Source organism: Sapajus apella, unplaced genomic scaffold, assembly GCF_009761245.1.
Source record: "Sapajus apella isolate SASKATOON/1434 unplaced genomic scaffold, GSC_monkey_1.0 scaffold2231, whole genome shotgun sequence".
In the NCBI taxonomy this organism is placed as follows: domain Eukaryota; kingdom Metazoa; phylum Chordata; class Mammalia; order Primates; family Cebidae; genus Sapajus; species Sapajus apella.
In genome coordinates this window covers 2,188-10,466 of record NW_022439157.1, presented here as the reverse complement: position 1 = coordinate 10,466, position 8,279 = coordinate 2,188, and the positions used below count along the sequence as shown (strand labels likewise).

Below are 8,279 nucleotides of genomic sequence, written 5' to 3'. Positions count from 1 at the left end.
CACACAGCCGCACCCACCCACACAGCCCCACTCACACAGCCACACTCACGCACACAGCCACACTCACACAGCTACACTCACGCACACAGCCACACTCACGCACACAGCCACACCCACGCACACGGCCACACCCACGCACACGGCCACACTCACGCACACGGCCATACCCACGCGCACGGCCATACCCACGCGCACAGCCACACTCACGCACACAGCCACACCCACGCACACAGCCACACTCACGCACAGTCACATGCAGTCACACTAATGCAGTCACACTCATGCACACAGCCACACCCACCCACACAGCCACACTCACGCACACAGCCACACTCACGTACACAGCCATACCCACGCACACAGCTGCACCCACACACACAACCACACTCATGTACACAGTGACACTCAGGCACACAACCACACTCAGGCACACAGCCACGCCCATGCACAGCCACACCCAGGAACACAGCCACATTCATGTACACACAGACACGCACAGAGCCATACTCCTGCACACAGCCACACGCACACAAAGGCACACCCACACACAGCCTTGCCTGCACAGCTACACCAGCGGGTGCCCCTGGGCTCAGTGCCTGCCTGTGTGGCCTGCACGTCGTTACCTGAGCTCCCCCACCACGGCTGCCCCCCTGTTGGCCCAGGCCGGTGCAGGGCATCGTGAGAAACGGAGAAAGATTCATGAAACTGCATGACCAAAATGGTAGCCTCGCCTTTTGTCTACCTGCTGTCTGCTCACTGGCTCTTCCCAGAGTGTATCCTGAATCTCGAAAGAAGTTTGGGGAAAAGCAGTTCTGGGGCCTCGAGGCAGGACACGTGCAGGGATGGCCCCTGAACTGGTTCCTCAGAACCCACCCACCCCATCCTGCAGCCTGTCCCTGGAGGGGTCGCCGGAACAGAAGGGGGGCCCAAACAGAAAGCCAGGTCTCTGAGGCAGAGCCCACCTCAGGGGGTTAAAAAGGAGAATCCCAAACTCCTGCGTGCATCTGAGCACGTGTCCCGTGTGAGTGTGGTACGCACAGGCGCTGGGCAGTCCCAGGCCAGGGACCGTCTTCCCAAGCAGCGGAGGCGAGCTTCACCCCCTCGCCCTCATGGATAGTGGGCTGGCTGGGCACCCCTCCTGTCTGTGGCCTAGCCCGGCGGGCAGCACAGGGAGTGTCTGGTGCACCCTGGCTCCCCGAGGTGCTGAAGGCTGCCCGCTCGCTCGCCCCAGCTCCTGAACTGCATCATGGACATGGTGGAGAAGACGCGGCGCTCGCTCACAGTGCTACGCCGGTGTCAGGAGGCGGACCGAGAGGAGCTCAACCACTGGGCGCGGCGCTACAGCGATGCAGAGGGCGTGAAGAAGGGCCCCACTCCCGCCAGCGCCCGGCCCCGCAGCAGCTCTGCCGGCCCCGAAGGGGCTCAGCCAGGTGTGTGGGGGGCGCCTCTGGCAGGGCTGACACCTGGAAGAGCTGTGCCAGGCAGGCAGTGCAGTCAGACCACAGGCAACAAAACAGGTTCACGTGAGAAAGAGGCACGTTTTTCACTTCGTACAAACACACCGCTCGGTCTCCTGGGAGGCCTGGAGCTCAGGGCATCCAGTGGGCCAGAGGATCAGAGTGGGGAGGCCCTGAGGGTCTTTGCTCCTCCGACTTGATGATGCAGAAACCAGGAGAGGCCTAGAACGCACACGGCTCCCAGCCGAGTCCAGCGGCCACAGTTCTCACGCCCCCACACCCAAGCACTGCCCTGGGCCCTCCCCCAGAGAGGCACACACACTCGCCCTGCACTCAGGCCCAGCTGGGGTGGGCAGGACCCCATCGTGGAGGGCAGCTACGTGGCCCATCCTGTGTGACGCTGGCCCGTTTCAGACATCCCCCGGGAGTTCCTGCCGAGGACCCTCACCGGTTACATGCCTGAGGACATCTGGAGGAAGGCGGGTGAGTAGGAACGGCCTGGGGAAGCAGCGTTGGGGGAGGCCAGGGCCCCAGACACCCCCAGCACGGCTGTGAGGCGCTCCTGTCTCCATCTGGGGGCTTGGACTAACAGGGTTTTATGCCTTCCGCTCTGTGGCTCGCTGAGGGGTCAGAGTAGATTCACAGTCAGAGCGGGACGGCTGCTACCTGCAGCTACCAGGAAACGGACGGGCAGCCGCCCAGCAGAATACAGTGGGGGGCATGCAGAAGCAGACACACCCGGAGCCTGGGGCCCGAGTCCACGCAGAAGGGGGGCAGGGCACAGGCAGACGTGGAGCTGAGCGCTGGGCAGCGCTGTGGGGGGAGGGGCTGGGGCAGAGCCAGATCTGTGGACAGCCAGAGGAGGCCGGTAGTGGAGAGAGGAGGTGGGGCACAGGTGGGTTTTGGCATTCAGCTGGGCTCATTGTGTGGGTTGAGGATGGGGGAGGAGAATCTTGGCATGGAGGGAGTGGAGGGTCCCAGCCTGGAGTTGGGGGTAAGGTTGCAGACTCCAGGGCTGCCAGGAGCAAGGCTGGTGGGTGAGGACAGGTCTGGACCCCCAGCCTGTATGGCAGGAAGGGGTCCTCACTTGCCCGGCCTGCCCCAACTCCGTCCAGCCCCATGGCGGAGCCTTGTAGGGCATCTGCTGACTTCTGGGCAGTGATCTCAGGCCAGGGTCTGTTGGCCACTGCCCGGTCAGAGGGCCCCAGCCAGCCCTGCCAGCAGCTCCACACAGCCCCGTGTCCAAACACCGGGACAGGGAGGCTCATGGAGCTGTCTTGACCCCTTCAGCGGGGTCCTGCTAGTCCCACTCCTGTCCGTCCCACTCCTGCCCCTGTGGCCACTTCCCAGTCGAGTCCGTCACCCTGCTGTAGGAACAGCAATCTGGGTAAACTGAGGTAGGCCTGGGAGGCCTTGGGGGCCATTTAGCAAGATTCCTGGGAGAGGGAGGGGGTGTCATTCATGACATTGGAGGGCACAGTCCAGAGTGGACACTGGGCGTGGGCAGGGCTGGGCAGTGGTACCGGGGTCTCCAGCTGGCCCGAGGGGCTCTTTCAGTGGTGGAATTGAAACCCAGCCTCCCCAGCTGGGCGGCGGTGCTCCGTGGGGCTGCTCTGTGCGCCCCGCCTTAGATCAGGATCAAACAACGAGGTCAGGGAGTGTGGTCTTCTGAAGCCAGCCAGGGTAAAGGATGGCAGGTGTGGTGAGGAAAGCAGAGCAGGCTCTGGGGTGACGGCACAGAGCCCTGGACTCGGGGCCTCCTTGCTGCTGCTGGGTGGGGCCGGAGGTGAAGGCAGACTTGTCCATGTGTTTTGGGTGCGGCTCTTGGTGCAGCCGCAGCCGCCCCCCCGGCTCTCGTGAAGAATACAGGTCCCAGGCACGCCCACAGCTACGCCAGACTCTGGGGTGGGCCTGGCCACGGCCCTGCAGGGGCTCAGCACCTGGGGAGCCGCTGCAGTAGAGCATGAGCTTAGAAAAGCCTCCGTGTGCTGGCCAGGGGACCCAGCTTGCACAGGCGTGCCTGGGATGCCCACGTTCGTCTGCATGCACTTGTGTCTGTACAGACATAAAGCCATCAGCGTGTGCCTGTGTGCACCACATGCTCTGTGTGTCCAGCTGCACACGGTGATGTCAGGTCACGGCCCCCAGGTTGTGGGTGTAGGAACCCCAGACACCCATCTGGGATGGCCTGTGTGACCACCATCCCTGCCCGTGTCCTTGCAGAAGAGGCGGTGAATGAGGTGAAGCGCCAGGCGATGTCAGAGCTGCAGAAAGCCGTATCGGACGCGGAGCGCAAAGCGCACGAGCTCATCACCACGGAGCGCGCCAAGATGGAGCGGGCCCTGGCCGAGGCCAAGCGGCAGGCCTCTGAGGACGCGCTGACAGTGGTCAACCAGCAGGAGGACTCCAGCGAGGTAGGGCCATCCGGCCACGTTGGCACCCGCCCCTGCCTCGGCTCCCGTGCGCCCCGTGCCACCCCCATGCCACCCGCGTGAGCATTCTGAGCCTCTGTGTCATCGTCACGCCCACCATCCCTTCCCCTGCGGTGTTCATCAGCACAGAGACCCCACATGGCCTGGTGAGGCATCCTGTGGGTGTCCCCCTTCTATAGATGCAGAAACTGAGGGCTCAGGAGGGTTCCGGTTTGTCTGAGGTCACGACCTTGGGAAGGGGTGGGGCCAGGACGCAAGCCCAGGTTGACTGAAGCTGAGACGGAGCCCCGCTCTGTCGCCCAGGCTGGAGTGCAGTGGCGCGATCTCAGCTCACAACCTCCGCCTCCTGGGTTCAAGTGATTCTCCTGACTCAGCCTCCCAAATAGCTGGAACTATAGGCGCCCACCCCTATGCCTGGCTAGTTTTTGTATTTTTGGTAGAAATGAGATTTCGTCATGTTGGCCAGGCTGGTCTCAAACTCCTGACCTCAGGTGACCCACCTGCCTCGGCCTCCCAAAGTGCTGGGATGACAAGTGAAGGCCACCGTGCCTGGCCTGAAACCCCTGTGAGAGCAGCAGGATCCGGGAGATCTGTGAGGGCCCACATGGCCTCCAAGGCACGCAGCTTCCTCCCGGTGCCCAAGGCAGGCCTGAGAGTCACCCTGCTTGTGCCTATGCGTCCGGGGGGGAGGCAGGAGCAGAGGACCCTCTGTGACTCTTCTCTGCCTAGTCCAGGAAGAAGGGAGAGCGAGGGACCCTTTCCAGGGGAGCCCCAGAGTATCCCTTGAGACAGCCGTTCTTTGTCCAAAGCCCCTGTGTGTGTCTGTGCCTGGGCCAGCCCTGCGGTGGCAGGAGATGGAGCACATCAATTCAGGCGTCTCTGCACCAGCCCTTTCCACACATGCTCTCAGCTGGGAAGAAGCTAGAACAGAACAGGCAAAATGCTCACAGAGCTGGCACTTGAGTGGGCACAGAGAGAAAGAAACAGCACATGCAGAAGTGAGGCGTGCAGTTTCAGGAGTGGGGGTGTGGGGAGCGGGACGTGGAGGCCTCATGGCCGGTGACCCCGGAGCAGAGGCTGGGATGAATGAAGCTGGCGTCGCAGGCATCGGGGCAGAGGATGAAGCTGGCCGTGTGGGCATCAGGGCAGCAGGCCCAGCAGAGGGACCGGCAGGGACCAGGGCCAGGGGCGGGGACCGTGCCTGGAGGTGCGGGGTCTGCAGGGAGGCTGCGCGGCTGTGGCAGCGTGGGCGAGGTGGTGTGGGAGGTGGTAGCAGAGGCTTTGGAGGCCAAACAGGGACCTGGGCTTCTCCCCTGGGGCAGGTTTGGGCTTCCTGTCCTACAGCCCAACTGTCTGTGTGAGAGCTCCAGCTGGGCCCCGGGAAGAAACATGCCCAGGCCTCGCGTGGCATCCCTGACCCCTGTGCTCACAGCCATGCTCGGGGCGCAGCTCACCCTACAGGAAGGGAGCAGAGCCCACCACAGGGTGGGGGTGGAAGTGGTGGGGTACACCAGGGGTGGGGGTGTCAGAGGGGGGTGTGCAGCAGAGATGGTGGGTGGGGGCAGAGGCAGGAGTGCAGCAGAGGTGAGGAGGGAGACAGGCGGCGGTGGGGGCCGCAGTGGCGGAGAGGTCGGAGGGGGTCATGCAGCAGGGGTTGGGGCGCTGGCGGTGTGCAGCAGAGGTGGACGGTGAGGTCTCAGTAGCCTCAGTTCTGTGGGGCCAGGGCCGTGTCCTTCAGTTTCCTGGTGAGCTCAGGAGGGCTTCCTGGAGGTGAGGCAGGGGCCGTGGCCCAGTCAGCACAGCGCACACCTGTCTGGGTGGGCTGGAGCGTGAGTTGACACTGTCCCCCAGATGGCCTGGTGAGTGGCTGTGTCCGGGGAGCGGCCGAGGGCCGTGGGCTTCGGAGCTTCTCTCTTCTCACCTAGTGAGACACAGCTGGCTCTGAGTGGCTTGGTCGGGGCCTGTGCTGGGGATTCGTGTGACCTGACCCAGCCCTGACGGGCCCCTCTGCCCCCACGCAGAGCTGCTGGAACTGTGGGCGGAAGGCCAGCGAGACGTGCAGCGGCTGCAACGCGGCGCGCTACTGCGGGTCCTTCTGCCAGCACCGGGACTGGGAGAAGCACCACCATGTGTGCGGCCAGAGCCTGCAGGGCCCTGCGGCCGTGGTGGCCGACCCAGTGCCCGGACCTCCCGACACCACCAACGGCCTGGGCCCCTCCCTGCCCGTGGGTGCTGCCAGCCCCAGCGAAGCCGGCTCTGCGGGGCCTTCTCGCCCCGGCTCCCCCAGCCTGCCTGGCCCGCTGGACGCCGTGCCCCGCTGACCCGACTGGCCCCCGACCTGCTGGACACAGTACCCTGCCGACCCCACCCAGCTCTGGGCCCTCCGGATGCCTGATGCCCGGCCCGCCAGACGCTGCGCCCTGCCCGGCCCCGGGGAGCCGACCAATTAGAGTCAGTGCTGCTACTGCCCCTCTCCAAAAGGAGACACGGAACCAACAGAACCGCATCCAGTGCCCCTGCCTCAGCTGCCTGATGATTCCGCGCACAGACCTCCTGGCGGCCTCTCTCCTCAAGCGTCCTCAGAAGCCTCGACTGAGCTTTAGATGGCAGAGCGATGCCACAGGGGCGTTGGCTCTGCCCGCCTGTCTCTTTCTCCGTCCCCCCACCATCTCCTCTCTCCTCTCCCCTCTGTGACTATCACACACTTTCTCTTCAATGACAAATTCTTATTGGTGGCTTACATTTTCAGCAAAGAATTTTGGGGGGTTTTATTTGTTGGCAAAAGAGCTACTCAGAAATGGACAAAGCGAACTGTGGGGGTTCTCCCTCTCCTGATCGAAAAGGGAGAAAGAAAACTGTGATTTTACAGCCGGAGATCTGTGGCCAGCCGGTCCCCTCCCCCAGGGGCCTGAGGCAGACCCCGGAAGACGGAAGGAAAGATTTCAGTTTCTGACTCAAGAAGGATTATTGGTTTCAGATTTTTTTTTCCTGTAATGTTAAACTCTTTGGCTTTAAGTAAAAATCCAAAAAGTTTTTTATAAAAGCAAAGGAAGCATACTTGTGAACTACCTTGCTAGCTAGCCAGCCAAGGATACCGGACACACCTCTGCTCCAAAGGAATCCAAAAACGCAAACAGGAGACATCAAAATCCAAAATCTGTTTGTCACTGCCAAAGTATTTCTCCCACAGCTTTCCTTGCTCTTGGGTTTGTTTGGATGTGGGTCTTTTCTCTGTTTTGGTTTTGTTTGTGGGGTGTTGGGGTATCAGGATGTGGAAGGTTTGCGCCCAGTGAGAAGCGACGTCTGTTTCCTTCCGCGTGGGCACTGGTGCGTCCGCCGTGGGTGCGATCCGTGTGTGGGCGCCGTGGCCTGTGTCTCAGGCGTGTTGGGAAGGACACGCCGTGTGTCCTCACGCCTCCTGTGGCTTTTCATATTTCTTTTCTCCACTTGTGAAAAAAAAGTGCTAACATTTTCTTCCCAGAGGGCATAATTCCGAAACAAAACTGAGACAGTCTTTGGGTTGTTGACTGCTCTTCCGGCGTGTGGAGACAGCAGGGCCCCCGGGGTCGCCTCTCCTCGGCCAGCCCTTCCTCCTCGGCCTCCGCCATCTCCCAGCCCCGTCGCCCAACCCATGTCTCTCTGCAGCTACTCCCCTTTCTTCCAAACTTTTGCAGAAAAAAAAAAACAAAAAAACTACAAACAGAAGCAGCCCTCCGCCTCCTCCCAGGGAAGACCCTGACTGTGACACAGCCCTGGTGCCCCTGCCAGCCGCCCTCAGATGCGTTCGCCTCAGCCCTGGGGTGCGTCTCGGTGACGTTTCTGTCGGACTCTCTCCCTCCCACGCGCCAGCCCTGCCCACCCTCCTGCCCCTCCTCTCAACTCCCTCAGTGATTTCAAGGAGGAAATAAAGGGATAAGGAAATGCACGCTTGTACCGAGTACAAGGACAGACAGCGGGCACGGCCCCGGCCTGGCTCTCTGCGCGCGGCTCTCAGAACTCAGTGCAATATGGGAGCGACCCAGCTACTGAACCGGCGCGAATGGCCCGAGAGAGGCCCGAAGCCAAGGGTGTACGTTAATGTGAATGTATATAGTCTTTGCAGAGGTCCAAATGATATTCATGATGATAATAAAGAAGAGATGTTTGCCAAATAAAGAGAAACTGTGGGAGTTTGCAAGGTGTAGCAAATAGATTTTCAAGGAAACCTGACCCGTGGCCCCGTGGGGAGGGGTGGCTTGTCTGCTGCTGGGTCTTGCAGGGTTGTAAAGATTCTTTCCTTGAGCGTCGTAAGGAAGGAGCCTGTTGGGTCACCACCAGCCAGGTGACGTCTGGAACCAAGCCTGACAACAGAAACCTCATTTTGAAAGTCAAGATAGGTCGATTCTGTCCT

At 61.6% G+C, this 8,279-nt stretch overlaps 1 protein-coding gene across 1 annotated transcript; it reads left to right on the top strand.

Moving 5' to 3' along the window:
- The first annotated feature begins 640 nt into the window (after positions 1-640).
- Positions 641-8,066, top strand: LOC116547161 (protein CBFA2T3). Its single transcript, XM_032273201.1, has 4 exons — positions 641-1,430; positions 1,872-1,940; positions 3,681-3,871; positions 5,911-8,066. The coding sequence occupies exons 1-4, from the start codon at positions 1,247-1,249 to the stop codon at positions 6,208-6,210; spliced, it is 744 nt and encodes a 247-aa protein (XP_032129092.1). The 5' UTR covers positions 641-1,246; the 3' UTR covers positions 6,211-8,066.
- Positions 8,067-8,279: the final 213 nt, after the last annotated feature.

Coding starts and splice junctions, on each gene's coding strand:
- LOC116547161 (XM_032273201.1), top strand. CDS start 1,247: ATGGACATGGTGGAGAAGACGCGGCGCTCGCTCACAGTGCTACGCCGG. Junction 1,941..3,680: donor GGACATCTGGAGGAAGGCGG/GTGAGTAGGAAC, acceptor GTGTCCTTGCAG/AAGAGGCGGTGAATGAGGTG. Junction 3,872..5,910: donor AGCAGGAGGACTCCAGCGAG/GTAGGGCCATCC, acceptor GCCCCCACGCAG/AGCTGCTGGAACTGTGGGCG.